This window comes from Enoplosus armatus, chromosome 15, assembly GCF_043641665.1.
Source record: "Enoplosus armatus isolate fEnoArm2 chromosome 15, fEnoArm2.hap1, whole genome shotgun sequence".
NCBI classification, from domain to species: Eukaryota; Metazoa; Chordata; class Actinopteri; order Centrarchiformes; family Enoplosidae; genus Enoplosus; species Enoplosus armatus.
The window spans coordinates 13,878,090-13,894,472 of NC_092194.1; the positions used below are offsets into that span (position 1 = coordinate 13,878,090).

The 16,383-nt window shown below is 45.9% G+C and overlaps 1 protein-coding gene across 10 annotated transcripts in view; it reads left to right on the forward strand.

The window, feature by feature from the left end:
- meis2a (Meis homeobox 2a) overlaps positions 1–16,383 on the forward strand; it is a 78,174-nt gene that overhangs the window by 30,941 nt on the left and 30,850 nt on the right. For all 10 annotated transcript variants that reach the window (XM_070921065.1, XM_070921066.1, XM_070921072.1 and 7 more), the window contains one exon: positions 2,269–2,414. In XM_070921065.1, coding sequence (XP_070777166.1) covers positions 2,269–2,414 — 146 coding nt within the window. The remainder of the gene's footprint in view (positions 1–2,268; positions 2,415–16,383) is intronic.

Below are 16,383 nucleotides of genomic sequence, written 5' to 3' on the forward strand. Positions count from 1 at the left end.
ACACAAAATTCATGCTTGAATGCCACATGTCTGATCAGTGCACACATGACAGTATCCATGTACATGCGAGAGAAAGACAGAGGGAGAGAGGAGCTGAAAGCCTTGGAGTCTGGTTTCACCCTTGCGGGCTAGGGCAGGAGGCAGCGAGCATGCTGGGTAATGAAGTGACAGGTCAGTCTGTAAATACGCATGGGTCGCTCTGGCCCTGGCCAGGGGGGAGGCTATCGCATTGCAGTGAAAATGGAAACGTCAATAAAATTAATCTGCCAGCCTTTTGGCCACTGTGTGGTTCCATTGGATGAGCCTGACTGCTCACAGCAGGAGAGGGATTTGGAGACTAGCTCGAAAATCAACACAAAACCTAGCGGCACACAAACAAACAACCAAAGTGTGTATCAACATTATTCAGGAACGCTCAAAAGCAGAGAAACAAGGAGAGGGTGGTTAAAATTCACAGCTCACTAGTTGTGTTGTTATTGAAGTTTGGAAGCAAACTGAGGGAGTTAGACTTGACTTCCGTCTGGGTCGCATTTCTCAGGAAGCCCCTCACAGTCAGGGTAGGGCTATGGCCAGACCAAAGTTTATTGTTTTAGGCTTTCCTGAACAAGGATTCGTACTTAGCCTGGGATTTACGGCATTTGCCACTAATGAATGCCCGTTCTACAATTACAACACCCCTAGTCTCTGTCCCCGTTCCCATATGTCCTTCAGAAGGGCTGTTGCTTCTCTAACTTCACACAGGGAGCGCAAAGTCGGCACTTCTCTGTTTTCCTCTTTCGTGTGGCTCTGCACTAATGATGTGGAAGGAAAACACTGTGCAAAGAAAAGAAAGACAGAGAAAGAAGAAAAAAGAGAGGGAAAAGCAAGGGGGAGAAAAAAGAAAGTGGGGAAAGTAGTCAGAAGTGAGGGCCCCTGCTGTCCTTGTATTCTTCATTTATTTTGCATTTGATTACGCCACCAGTCGGATCCTTTTTCTTTCCCCCTTTTTAATGTTATTAGTTCAAATATTTATGCGAGATTAAGGCTTGTATAGGTGGCTGTGATTGATGCCTCCCCAAAAACAGGAGGACATGTGAGTCTGAATTTTGAGAACGTCAGGGTCCTTCTCGGCCTTAGTGGAGGAGTTTTTCAGATACATAATTTAGATGCCCTCAAGGAAGGCTTTCAAGGCATTTGTGCCCGGGGGCAAGAAAAAATAACTATGACTGTTAAAAGTAAATCATTTTTGCTAATGCACAATTAATGACAAGGAAGAGCAACAAGGAAAAGGCAAGGGACAAAGATGGAAACTTCGATTTAAAAGAGAAATCGTGCCTGCGTATGTGCATGTTTTCCTCTTGAAATCAAACACTGACGGACATTAATGCAGGCGAAGCCGCCGCTGGCCTGTCATGCTAATCTTGTGGCGGAATGGGGAGGGGTTGCTGCAAGAGAAGGGAGTGGGAGAGGAGGACTAAGAGAGTCTGGGTTTGGGTTGGGGTGGGGGAGGCAGACGAGTCCATTATGTGCATCGAAGTGCAACAATGAACCACCCCAAATCACATCCCTACTTCAATGCTCATGCGTCTCAACTGGATGCTGTGAATTATCAACGCCTTTGAGTTTTGTTTGTATGTTAGTGTGTGTCTGTGCACGCAACATGAACGTACGAATGTCTATGTGTTACTGTATATGACTGCATAACTCCTTCCTGTCCCCTTTGGCTCAAAAATGAAAAAAAAAAAATGCTCTACATTATGTCAAGCATGCAAATTTAATTGAATTAATGACATGAGTCCAAGCCTCTACTGTACATGAAGGCTCCTTGTCCTTTTTTTTTGTCATCTCGCTCCATTTTTTTCTTTCCTCCTCCTCCTACTGTAGAACAGGAATGAGGAACGCAGTGTTTCAGCGTCCAACCATAACATTAGAGTCATTAACCCTTATTCCCCCCTTCTGTGCTCTGGGGTATAGAACAACTCTGCTAGGCCTCTGTGTAAACCCCTCACTCTCTGTACAGGCCTTCTTCTAAGGCCATCTAAATCCCCCTACCTCCACATCTTCACTAAACAGCACCCACTTTGCTGCGGCGATTCTCTAGGCCTCGGTGCAGTGCTTTTGAATTCCTTCGTTGGTATCCGTGGTATTTGCCCATTTATCTATCTTTCATAAGCCTTAAACTCAGCTTTGACTGTCTGTACTTCTGTTTCAGCTTTGAGATTTTATTGTATTCTGACTCAGTGGTGTGGTCTGGGATGTTATTTAACCCTGGGTTTGGTTTCCGTCCAGGAGATGGCTTAGACAACAGCGTTGCATCGCCTGGCACAGGGGACGACGATGATCCAGACAAGGACAAGAAGAGGCAGAAAAAGCGTGGCATTTTCCCCAAAGTGGCCACTAACATCATGAGGGCGTGGCTGTTCCAGCATCTCACGGTAAGCACAGCCATTACTTTTTTTGGAGATACACATGTATGAAAACAACCCAGGTACACACACTCAGAAAAGCATGCTAAAGCACACACACACACACACACACACGCACACACACACACACACACCTGTCACATAGTTGTTACTGAGGGAGTGAGTGACGGCAGCACTGTGATGCTCACCTGTCAGCCACCTGTCAGAGGGACACAGTGACCAGGTCAATCTAATCAGTTTGGACTGTTTACTCTGCTCAGCACACTCTGAGTAAGAGGGAGGTGGCCTGACAATCCACGACATTTACTCCAATATGAGATGCACTGTTTGTTTGGCCTGAAGAAGAATGTTTTTCTGGGGCAGACTAAGAGAAGTGGTGGTCACTGGAGAATGATTGAGTGTAAAGGTGTGTAAAGATTTAGGTTGACTACACAGATTTTTGAAACATCCATACCTGATCACTTGAAGTCAAACATACTTTTACTTTTACAATAACTAATGTGTCGGTGCATAGATGGCTATACAAATATGAACATAGGCCTACAGCTACGTCATGTCTGACATTGGAGATATTCTAGTTTATGTTTGAGGTTGAGATGGTACATGGCAATATACTGAATTTCTCCTCCATAGCTGAGAGGAAATTGTTTGTTTGCCCAACAGTTCAGTCAGACAACTCATTCCCTTCACTAAGCACAGTGATGCTACATGGCTTGAATTAAACATTCAAATGCCACAGTAATTCAAACACACTTGGTAAAGCAATGAAATACTCTTTTGATTAGCTGCTTTCTGTATCAGTCTGCTTCTGTCCGTTTGTGTCAAGTAAGGGGATGGACCACATGTCCCCCCACCCTCGCTAATGTCAGGACATTATCAGAACATCAGGCTGTATTGATTTTGCAAGCCAGGTCAGATTTCAGGAGGAGGTGGCCACGCCAGGACACATAAGCTGCTCTCTGAGCACGTGGCTCCCTGTCCCAGAGATGGAGGGACAATGAAGGGGGAAGGGAGGAGTAAAAGAAGAGAGAGAGAGAAAGTAGAAAAGACTTAGTTTAGAGCTTCAGCCTTATGGATCAACCACACATTTAAGAGGGTCGGGTGCCCCCTGTGCACTCTGCACCCCCCCCCCCCCCCCACACTTCCAGTGCCCACTCCCTGCCCAAAGCCCCTGCACCCTGATTACCTAACCAAAAGCCCAAGTAATGTGTGGCCAGCAAATACGGCCTAATTGAAAGGGCTGTAAATCCATTACATATTGGTCAGGGATAATCAGGAGTGCTTTAATCACTTTTATCTATTCAGGAGCAGTGAAGCTGCAACAGCAAAGCCCTGAGCCTCGCAGGCCTTAGCGGCTCCACCACGCCAGTCTGCATGCTTATTATTCTCATCATTATCAAAATGACTTCACAGCTGTTCACAGCTCCATCGCTCCCTGACTGGAGACCTCTCACCAAACCGCACAGACCAGGCTTCATTCAGAGGCTTAGGGCGGGAGGGAGGCAAAGCTTCTTTTTTATTATTTGAGAGAAATTCTTTTTCTATTTTTTTTGCCTATTCCTTAAGTTTGGAGAATAATCCCTTGTTTGTGCATGAAGGGGACAAACAGAGAAGGCTAAATTAATTTACTGTATGTTCATATACACATGCACAAAACACACATTTTGTGAGTTTAGACTAAAAAGTTCCTCATGATTTGGCTTCTTTCCTGGTGAAAGCCTCACACAGCTTCAGCACACAGCTTCAGCACTCCCTTCAGCGAAAGGTGCAGAGAGAAAGACAGAATGATGCACACGAAGCTTCTGGAGGAGTCGCCAACTATTTCCTTTAGAATTGTTTTAAAATTGAATTGAAGGAGTGGAAAAAGAAAGGAGAGTGGAAAAGCCCAATGTTGGGCACAGGCGCATATCTCAGAGAGCTGGTTAATTCAGACAGAGCAGAGCTTTCAAGGCCCTCTTTTTCCTCCTTTATCACATCCACTGCTTGTAGATGTTCTCTCCAATCTTTATTTGTTTCTTTTGTGTAAAGCCCTGGCCAGTCTTGTACAAATAATAATCCCTCCCTTTTAACCTGCCTTCATTTCTCTACTGAGGAAGAGGACTAATTGAATTATCCCCCTTCTCTTCTCACCATCCAAATCTCCCACCCATAAACTCTCTCACTCGCACTCTCTCACTCACACACACACACACACACACACACACACATTCACACCCATTAGCCATTCTCCTTTCTTTTAATTTGTTAAGCAAATGTATTTGCTATTGCTGGATGCATTTGTGCAAGGGTGAATTCTTGGGGACTTTGGCCCCTGAATGGCCTATAGCGGCATTCTGCCATTCATGCATTCATTAACTGAGGGGTGAGGAGTGAAAGGAGCGGCCTCGTATTTTCTCAAACTGCAGGGCCAGCATGGAGCTCCTCTTCCATGAGCCACAGGGGTCTCTCTACATATGTTCTCAACATCCAGCCATTGTCACATCTTCTGAAAAGCTCAAAAGGACTGGACCCCCCTTCACACGCAGAAAAACAACACAGGCCAATAGTAACAACTGTTGGCTTTTGGATTCAGTATAACAAAATTGCCCTCTACCTCCCCCCTCCCACCCTCCCTTGCTTTACTCTGACCTCACAGTCTCTTGGGAGAAATCGCAAACTGATTTTCTTCATGACAGTCGCTTATAGAAAGTAACCTCATTTCAACTCATCAACTCATATTTACCATCAATCCTACGATCCCGACATTCCAGCTGAGTGGAAAATACAATTTTGGCACCAGAAACATCTCACAAAATATGCAAAGATTCCACAATTACTCTATGGAGAAGCTGAGATAACCCTGACCTCTTTTATGTTGAGCCCCTATACACATGCAGCAACCTGAGCTGGCAACCTTAAATGCCCCATATGTAATTGGCAAACGGCTGGACAGATCAGCTGGTGTTAGCTGGCAGAAGAGGGTCAGACTGTCTCTCCACTCCCTCCTTCTATCCTCCCTCCCACTCTTTCTCTCGCTCTCTCTCTGTCTCTCTCTCTCTCTCTCTCTAATACCCCCCCCCCCCCCCCCCCATGAGTTCCTGGATGTCTTCCAGCCACATTAGGAGAAGGAAAATCCCAGACTGTTGGTATAAGCTTTTCAATACTACAGGGAGATTATGTTATCAGAAAGGTAAACTTCACTGTTAGGGGTAAAATGTTCTATTGCACTTCAAAAGCTACAACATCCAGGAGAGGAAGAGGGAGTGAGGATAGGTAGATAGAGGGAATGTAAGATAGAAGAAGAGAAGTGGAAAGAGAGGGTGGCAGATCAAGTGATGGGAGTTTTTTTCTTATTGTTGCACAAGGTGATGCCCCCTTGTTTGGCAAAAGCAAACTCTAAAATCTACAATTAGCCCCTTGGCGCTCCTGGTCTTCCTTCCCTCTCACCCCCTGCTAGCCCTCACTCACCCCTGTAAAGACAAGGGTCAGCCTCGCAATGAAAACAGGAAGCACTCAAATCCAAAGATACCACTCTGGTCTCTGGCCTTGTCTTTTGACTAGTGTAAACCTTCAAACACCTATGAAAATAAATAGGGGACCTCAGGAGCAAACCAGGCCAGTGGAGAGTTTGCACACGGGTGTATGTGTTAGCTCGAAGGACGTAGGGAGGGAGGGAGAGAGGGAGAGTGGTCAGTCAGATGAGTAAGTAGGTAGCCCTCTCAAGCATCAAGCGTCTCAGGTTTTGTGCCTGGGCCACCCTTTGGCCTGGGTGTTTGGGGAAATTCTGTTAAGCTGCTAAGCCAGGTGTATTGGTCCCCTGGGCTCCTTGAAAGGGAAGCGATATATCCCTTGGTCATTTGGAAAGACCTTGGACTGTGTGCAGTAGAACTGTGTGTTCAGATGAGAAGTGTTTAAGTATGATTAGATGGTATTTATATATAGTTATATATAGTTATTTGTACAATACATGATTGTTTTTTATCCTCCTAAGTTTAACACCAGTGTGAATAGTAGAAAAGATGCCCTGTTAATACAGGCGTTAACCAGAGTGAGGACACATCACACTTTGTGAGGAGATGAGTGCATTGTGCTGTAAACATCATTAGACACTAGTGACGGTGGCTACCACCACCACCACCACCACCACCCCCGCACTCCCAATCCAAGCCCAACATAGCATTAGTCTCCATGACAACAGGGTGTCATCGTCAGGTCGAGCCCTCCTGGCTGCTCTCTCGACCGCCCTTTATAGACGCACATAAAAGAGCCAGCTAGGGTCATTCACGAGACATGGGCGCAGGCAAATCCAAACCCTGGCAACGGATGTTTGTCCCATGCGATAAACAAGTGTACAAGTCCATCCCTGAAAAAGAGAGGGCATGTTGTTTGAGTAGACTAAACAGTCAGCCTTGTAGTATCCCCAGTTTTGTTTAAGCTCCTCTAGTCCTTCTAATCCTTGTGTTATTCCAGTACAAGCAGCATTTAACTAGTGGATACACACATCTGCAAACAGTTTGAAATACCTACGTTGTTTCTCCTTTTACATTAAACTGCTGAAAGCTGTTTATTCCATATTTACTGGCTCCCACTTTATCTTTCCAGTATACATTGTACAACGTGTTTGTTTTATTATAAAACTCATGCTTAGTTAGTTAGTTCACTTACTTGTCATCTAGTGCAATTACATTGTTGATGTTTTTTTATTATTGATTTTTCATGTTTGTAAACAGCATTGTATAATGAACTTTTTAAAGCCAGAAATATTATAAAGAAGCAGATTTAGGCAATATGTCAGTGATGTACATTGAAAATCTGTTTGCTTTTCACCTCCTTAGGTTGTGTGAGTTTGGATGAAGAGAGGGTGGAGACAAAGGCGAAGGAGGGGGGGGGGGGGGGCTTAGGGGTAAGAGCAAGGCTGAGGAGGGGGTAAAGAGGGGGCTCCTAAGGGTCACAGAGGTGGAAGCCTGGAGGAGGCCCACACACTAATCTGTCATGTGCTCGTTTGCCTCGGAGCCCAAAAGTCAGCTCTCCAGTCACCCGTAGCAACCCAGGCGACAGTTTGGTTCACTGCCACTGCCCAAATGTGGGACTATCAGTGGGAGACACAGGAAAAAAGAGTCATCACATTACTTTTGTGACAACACCCATTGCTTTGTGTGTTTACAAAACAGACGTTAGTGACAATATGACAGGATAGTTTGGCGGTGTTTAGCTCAGGAGTCATTGAAAGTCATTGATAATGACTGTGGAGGAGATCGTTGTTGGGGGGGGTGGGGGGATGGAGGTTTAGTGCGTAGCTATTGTCTAGTCACTGTGTTCTAACGTTGGCTGCTCAGCGACCCTGGAAAACAGAGACACAAGCCACCTCAGTCTGCCATCTGTTCTTCCCCAGCCGGGCCACCACAGAGGGGCTACCTCAGCCTGGACAGACACTCAAAACGCAGACACTCCGACACTACAGCGAAAAGATACTCAAGAAAATATTTATTTCACACTAGAATCTCACCTCTCTAGTCAGAACTCATCAACAAATTACCCCCACATGTCAACAAGATGCTTTTTTTTATAGAAGGGGAGAGCAGAAAACAGAAGGAAAGTTTAGAAGGGGGATCCGGTGACTTCCCATTTTCACAGGCTGTATAATTATATGACAGGCCGCATCAACTTTGCCATCTCACTGCAGAGCAGCTTTGCTGTAATTTCCCAGTGTTAGTGTGTCACAGCTTTGTTTACAGTGCGCTTTGGCATAGTTGGTAGCCGTTCCGGAGGTTTAGTGCTGCATTAGAATGTAATAAGCCCTAATTCGTTTCATGCTCCGACATCAGACCTTTACACTTTGCCCCCTAATCCAGATCTGTCATAGTTCCACTTCAAAGCCAACTAACCCCACGTGGAATCCACTGACATATAAAGCACAGCACATTAACCTTGCATACACTATGTGGCGTGTGAGCAGACATATTTGCTTTTTTTTAATTTACATTTCATTCCCATAGGCTTGCTTATCCTCAAGATGAGCATTTTGTTATTCTGCGTTATGCTTCCTGAATAATCCCAATACTTCTCCTCCCTCTACCCCATGTTTCCTCCCTTTTCCCTCCCTCCCTGTTAATTTTCATTCCTGCTGTTTGCATCTTAATGCAGGTTGTTTAATGAAGTAGCAGAAATGAGTGCTTTCGCTAAGGGACTGTTTACGACACGTTCCCACTGCATGGAGGTGATTAAGCTGTGTGAAACTCCAGTGTTTGCCAAAGGAAAAAAAAAGAGCCACCCGCAACATATCCTCCAGTAAGACAACAGCAAGGGGAAAAACAAAGGAGGAGAGTGTTTCCCTGAAATGTGATGCAACGTGCATTTCTTTAAATGGGGTTTTTACAACAGGGATGTCCTCATGGAAGACCAGGAGCACAGCAGGAGATTGACCGGCCCCTGCAGAGGTGACTGCACATGCCCTGACCGCAGCAGAATACAAACAGAGCTGTGCCTGTGCAGGGTAGTCAGATTTATAAGCTCACAGCTCTGAACAGTAAGAGACTCTTACAAGGCTCTATGCTCCGCTGAGAATAGGCCACAGCCCGGGAATGTTTCCCTGCATTCAGCACAGCAGCGCAATCCACTGCTGCTGTAGTCATAACACTGATCCGTTGACTGGGACCTGGCTGAGCTGACTCTATAAGAAATAGGGCTGAATGACGTCATGTGTAATAAGGGACCCTGCAAGGCAGTCTGTGATAGCATACATGCCCCCGGTGGAAAACCAGGGTTATTAAGATGGTGGTAGCTGATTTTGTGCCGTTTTCCCTTTTCTACACTTTTGGGGTTATCTTACTCATAACAAAATGTATAAGAGGATTTTGGTTTCACATCTTAGAGCTAGTTTCCTTAAATTACCCCTTACCCTTCCAGGGGTACCGCCCTGCAGGCTAGCCTCATCCCCCCACGGTTGATTGCGGGGTTGTGGCAAGAGCCGCTAGAACGGTGGCTGCTGCATGCTGGGGACCACGGAGGCCAATGAGATTCTGCTGCAGGCCTCCAAGCTGCCCCAGCAGTGCTTTGATATTCATCTCACACCAAGAGAAGAAAATGCAAAAGGGAAAAGGAGCAGCACAAGCGTGGAAATGGCAAATCAGGCTAAAGAAGGGAGGGAGGCAAGGAAAAGGTTGAGGGATGGAGGCACAGTAGAGTAGAAGAGTAGAAATCAAAAACAGACCTTGTGTTTCACTGTTTGGTTTGTCATGGGACCCTGGCTGCACCAAATCCCACTTCTGCCATTTTGTGTGATTTTTCTCCCCTCCTTGCCTACTCCTCTCAAATGCATGCTTTTGTTTTGCCCAGCGCTCAGTCCAGGGGCAGGCAGTGGGATTCCTGCACAGTGGGGTCCTTATAACTGGGAGCCATGTCTCTTGTTCTCACCCCCCCAACCCCCCCTTACTTCCTCACCTTTTCATTTTTTCCCCATTGATATCCTCTCTTTTTCCCTCTCTGAACATATGGACTGGTTTTTAAGATAGAGCCCAGTCCACATCAAAGACTGAGGCTGAACAGGTCAATTTGTTGCTCCTTTCCCCAACTTATCCCCCCTCCACCAGCCTCAGTGGACCATCCCTGCACTGCAGCCATTTACCCAGAATGCTCCATTGCTCAAGCAGCTCTGCCTAGCATATATATTGAGCCATGTGTTAGTGTCTGTTCTCCACATAGAGCAGACCTCGTTCACTTCAGACCTCTGAATTTCTCTGTAGCCACATCCTCCTAAGATCATGTAAGGCTATACTAATGCACATGTGTGATAGATAGCAACCCCTGTATCAAAAAATAGCTGTACCACACGCTGATAAGAAAAAGCAGATGGATAGAGGAGAAGGGAACAAAAGAAAAAATAGATATATATAAATCCAAATCTAAGAAGAGCAGGCCTTGGCTCCAGATGTGAATCTCTCTGAATATTGATCATGGGGAAAGATCCCCAGGGCTGCAGCGACTGACACACAAAGAACCTCTCTAAAGCCCATAAACCAGCTTGTACAATTATTTAGATAAAGGGGGCGACAACAGCAATGTATGCCTCCCAATCCAGAACCTCCTCCTTGGCTCTTATCCTCCTACTACTACTCCTGCTCCTCCTTTTCCTCTTTCTCATCCAGTATGAAGATGAAGAAATTAAAAAGGGGGGCAAATGTGTAATTAGCCACACATTTCTGAATCCTCCTTAATGTTCATTACTGAAACCAGGGGCAATTACAAGTTCAAAGGGGTTTAGGGCACCAGCAGCCCGCATAATCAGTCGCAAATTAAGCACAGCTCATTTGTCACAGCACAGCACGCACACTTGTATGTGCACACAGAAACACACATGCATGCATACTGTCAGAGTTGAGTCATAGACAAGCTGACAGGCATCAATTTTCATGCAGGCACAAATCTCAGCTACCCCAAGGCACTGGGTTAGGTCGCCCAATCCTCTTATGCTCTGATGCTTTGTTTTCACCAGACAACAGCAAACACCACTGACACCTTCACCGTAGCTTGCTCTACATTATACTGTATCCTACTTGCATTCATCCTCTTATAGGTGTCCTGTTTGCTCTTACAATCCCCCACCACCACCTGTCCTGTCCTGTCCTTTTTTTTTTTTTTTTTAACCTCTAGCTTCCTCTGTGTCTGTCTCCTCCCACCTGGCTGTGTCTCTGCAACACGTGACAGTGTGTGTTTCATGTCTGTCCCCGGAGGTGTATCTCGGTTACCTCTGGGGCCGGGTCACAATGGCTAATCCTGTCTTCAGGTGGCTGTTTAGCACACTGAGAAGAGAGCTCGCAGAACCGGAGGTGAGCTCCTGTTACAGGACTCCCTGACCAGGGGTCACCTCCGACGCTGTCAGAATACACACAGAAACATGCACACATGTCCTGGCAGATAGGCAAGAATCGCACATGCATGCACACACAGTTTTCACACACAAACGCTGTCATTCAAACACATTGAGCCTGCTTATCTATCCCAGGTGGCTCAGCCTTCATCTCTCTCCACCCTTGTTCTTCTTTATCTGTCTACTGTACTACTCCTCTTCTAGTCTTTCTCTGTCTTCTCTCGTTCCCAGATCAGTCAGACTCTTGTTCACATTAGGATTCCCTGATATGATCTCCATGAAGACTTGCTCTAGTGGCCATGCGTTGCCGGTCCTGCCCGGCACCCTCATTGTTTAAGCTGCTCTCACATGGGGAATACAGTCAGGTCTCCAGTGAATCGAATGGAGCCCTATCATGTGTGGCTCAGCGTAGTGGGAGAGAGAACTCATTTTTCACTGGGGGAACGACATCCATCTCAGCAGCCAAACGCTGGCTGTTTCATTAAGTAGCCCATCCAGGCAGACAGATGTGTTCACCACACAGCCATGTTTGCCTATGCAAGAGCGTGTATTAACCCACAATCCTTTGGGGGAGATTAATAGGCTACTAGCCCCTTTCCATTGATTATCTCCATGCCATTTTCCCCTCATTTCCTTGGCTAGATATTAAAAACTAATGAAGCCTATTGAAAACGGGAACCGCGAGGCTCTTCACGGATCATTTTAGGTTATTTGGACTCAAACAGAGAGGGATCTCTTTAAGGCACAGTTTGAGTCGAATTAAGAAAATAAATGTGGAGAGCAGTGTTGAAGAAACAGGAGGAAAAAAGAAGAGAGTAGAGAGTGTGACTGTAAAAAGATGTGTGCTTAAGAAAAGACAACTCTACTCTGACACATGGAGCGGAGACACGGCAGATGTTAGCAATTCCAGAGCATAGCAAAGCATTCCTAGTGTTGGAACCTCGTCCTAATTGCCATAATGGAGGTGGTAAGCGCTGACAGTAATGGAGTCGTGGGGATCCATCCCCAGCAACCTGAATTAGGGGCCACTTGGCAGATCCACTTCAAGATGGCCTTTGTTTTTTTCTCAAGATGCTCTTGTTTTCCCTGTTCTGCAAACTTTTTTAATCTTGCTTTTTTTTAATTCTGTAGCGTCAGCAACTTTCTCTCCCCTGCCATGCGGTCAGAAGTAAGGGGCTCAGGGGTGGTGGTTGGCATAGAAGGTGGTGCGTGAGATAGATGAGTCTGAGAGACCTGGGCGGAGAGCGAGCAAAGAGTTAAAAGCGTCCATGTGATGGGCTCACCTCTGCACCAGGCCTGGTGAAAGGCGGCAGGGTGCTGTCGGGGAAAATGACTTCCTGAGACATTACCATCAATCACCAGACAGGTCAGGCCCCCCAATCCCGCCATCAGGATGGAGGAGAGGAGAGGGGGATGGGGAAGGAGGATTAGACTAGAGGGGACGAAAACAGAGAGGAAAACTGAGTTAAGGCTTGTTGGGGAACAGACTATTAACAATCTCTTTTTCTCGCTGTCTGACTGTTTTATGTCTTTCTCTCCCTTTGCCTATCTGTCTCTCCTCGTCTTTCTCTCTTTCTATTTTCCGGTCTTCCATAAAACGGCTACCCAGGCATTCAGGAACGGCCCCTGCTGGTCAGAGTCCTCTCCTCGGCTCAATTGCATCATTAATTATTCCACAGGCAGTGGGCTAGAAGCAAATCTAAAGAGAGGAAGAGAAATAGAGAGGGAGCAAGAGTTAGATGGGGAGATGGGGGACAGCTGTCTAACACCCCCAGTTGGTCTTGCTTTCACTCTCTTTCTCTCTCTGTCTCTTTCTCTTTCTGTAAATGAAGGATGGGAGAGGGGAGGGGCTTGGGTTACCTCAGTGAGCGGTTGTGTTACATTCCTGAGAAGGGAAGGGGTGGGGGGGTGGTTCAACGAGTTGTTGAAAAGAACACAGGCGCTTGTCAACAGCCTCCGAGCTGGGGAGCCATCATGCCTTGCTTTAGGCCTGCAGGTCAATGACCCTCTGTTGCACCCAGATAGAGAGAGGTAGAGGGAAACGGAGAGAGAGAACCACCAAAAGCTACAACAACTAACCGTACGATACGTGTCACTGCTTGTCTGTGGCAGAGGTCAGTCAAAAGCCTCAAAAATCTCTAAATCCCTCTCTTTCTCTCTTCACCCATAAAACACTGTACGTGAGCAGTGGCTGAGGGACTGTGGATTAGTTTTCTCCAAAGCACTAGTAGAGTAGAAGGAAGAGGAGAGAGACAGAGAAAAGGCAAGCGCTGGCAGTCATGGCAAAATGGCCCATTAGATTTAAGGAGTAAAAGTTCATCAGCTTTATTAATGGGAAGGTATATAAATGAAGTATGAATTACCTGACTTTTATGGAGTGGCGAGAGTGAAACTGGAGTGTCTTATGATATAATGTTTTAGTGAGCTGTTCTGAGCGCTCTGATGAGCAGGCTGCAGCAGAGAGGATGAGAGAGAGAGAGAGAGAGAGAGAGAGAGAGACTGAAGTGTGCTGGGGTCCCCTGAGTCCAGTGGCTGGAAGGTTGCCTGATTGTTGCTAACATGCGTAGCTGATCGGGTTAGCTTGGAGACAGGGACGTTCGTAGCTTCCAGGCTTATTCTTTGCGTGTCATTAGCTAGCACAGTAAAAAATTGCCGGCACGAAAAAAAAAAGGTCAGCCACATTTCTGATTTTGTCACTCGTCTACACATGTGCATGCAATCACAAGTATGCAGCTACAGTCGAACATGCCTGCAGTTGCACATGCACAAGTTTATAAACAAGCATGCATGCATGCAGTCTTATAGTATATGCAAGTATACATGCAAGCACAGGGACACACACACCAGTGCACAGACAGACAGACGCACACACACACACAAACACACATGCTCCCCACCATCCTGTAATAAGCGGTAAGCTGAGCTAGCTGATGGTCATCCTCCCATGGGGCTGCTGGGTGGCTGCCAACTTCCTGCCTGCTTTGTCAGTGGATAAAGCCCCTAACAAACGAGAGGGCTGTAGCTAGGCAGGCCAGCCAGGTCAAAGGTCACCTCGGCCCCCGGGCAGGATTGAGCCTAAGAGCACTACAAGGAGAGAGAGGGAGAGGATGGAAGAATGCACTTAAAGATTGGCTGCCATTAACCAGGCCTAAAAGCTATATCCCTGCCTTACCACTCCTTCTTTTCTCTTCTCTTCTCTTCTCTTCTCTTCTCTTCTTTTTTGGCGGCACTTCACAAAGGCATTTTAACTCCCGTCACATGTCGACTCTGCTTTGAGGAACATTAAGAAAGTGAAAGATCCTGAGGGCATTTGTCAGTCCACACAGCCCCATGCAGCCAGCCGCCCCTGGGTGTTGAGCAATGACAGGAGATATCTCCTTGACTCATACACCCCTAGATGAAAGCAGAGCTCAGAAGCCGTGCATTTCTGAAAGGCAAAAACGGTATTCAGCAAAAGAGAACAGACACAACAGGTAGGGACGGGGTGGTGACTGATCAGGGCTTGGCTGGCTTTGTTCCATGGAAGTACTTGTGATCTCAGATGAATGCACCTATGGTTACCATCAGCTATGCTCCTCTGTCTCACTGACAGGGACATGATCTGAAGTGTCTGTCTGTCATGGGCCTAAGAGCTTCTCTCACTGGCAGGGGATAGAGGAAAAGGGAGACAGTGGAGGAGAGGAGAGAAAATCTTTCTTTCCACCCCAGCTGTCCATTCAGAGGGAGAGAAAATTTGACATGGTTGACTTGAACACATTTAGCATCATTAGCAAACAGGAAGTGTCCCCTGCAGCTGTTTTTTGGCGGGGGAGGGAGAGTTCCTGCCTGCACTGTAATGGACAAATGTTACCCACCATGTTTGCCTTTGATTTCTGACCTGAAAACAAAAATTGACATTACAAATGTCCTATGATATCTTCCAAATTGGCTTGACATTCCATAGCGGGCCCCGGGGGTTCCTTGTTTGTCCTCTGTAAGTGGTTGTGCTCTTGTTGTTGTGTCCTGGGGCTCGCTATTAAAATGTACTGGCCTTTCTCTCGAGAATGTGAAGTCTTAAAGAGGCAGAGGGAGAGACTAGAAAGAGAGAGGGAGAGAGAGAGAGATAAAAGAGGTCCTGCTTGTGTATTTGAATACTTATACTCATTAAGTTAATGCACAATGAAAGGGAGAACCGTCAAGTGGAAACTCTCAGAAGCTTCTATTTGAGGAGCGAACACACCCGCTTTTCTCTGCCCTAGTCGGTCCATCTCTCCACAAATTAATCTGTTTCTGTTTCAATTGAAGATCAGCCCCACTTTACTTTGACTTAGGAAGTTAAACAAAGTCTAAAGAACACAATAGAGAAAGAGGATAAACTTAAAGAGACCCTGTATGTTAATATTAAGTCCTTTTCCCAACAGACTCTATCAACAGGCTCTAGGTTGTAAGTGCTTTACTGTTTTGTCATTGGTCCCCTGTGCTTTCCCAGCATTTCTTTTGAGTGGCCTGTGAGCCTCAGTTTGCCTGAATAGTGTCTAATAACCTAGATCCATTAAATGCAGAGCATTTATAATGTTAACAAAGGACATTATACATATATTAATGAAGCCTTACTAAAAGAAGGCCAATTCATTTTGGAATCACAGACGCAGAAATCCTTTTTCCCCTCATTGGAAATAACAGGAACTGTAAAAGTTCTATGCTAGAGGTTTTCTTAGGACAGGTCTCTCAGTTAGTTAATTTAGAAAATCATTGCTTTTCTTTTTACAATGTGTACATATGTCATTAAACCAGTGCCAATGTTTATTCAGAGGCTTAGTTTGTTCACTATGCTTAAGCTATAGCATGTGCTCCCAGTGACTTTATGACTGGCATGAGGTTGTCCAATGTAGGCAAAGTGTCTGCTTATAGGCCCTAAAAGTCCCTCGCAAAGGCAAGAGACCAGCTACTTCACAGTCCCAACAAGCAACATCATAGGGGATAAAAGAACATTTTTAGAGAATTATTAAAGAACAAAAATCTTGACTTGAAAACTTAACCTTATTGAAATTTAATGGGAACAAAACCCTTTGTTGGAGGACGATCCTTTAGCTCAGCTGCAGTCATTGCAACAAGATGTTTTAAAGATTTCTTGAGAGCAAGTAGTGAGCGTGG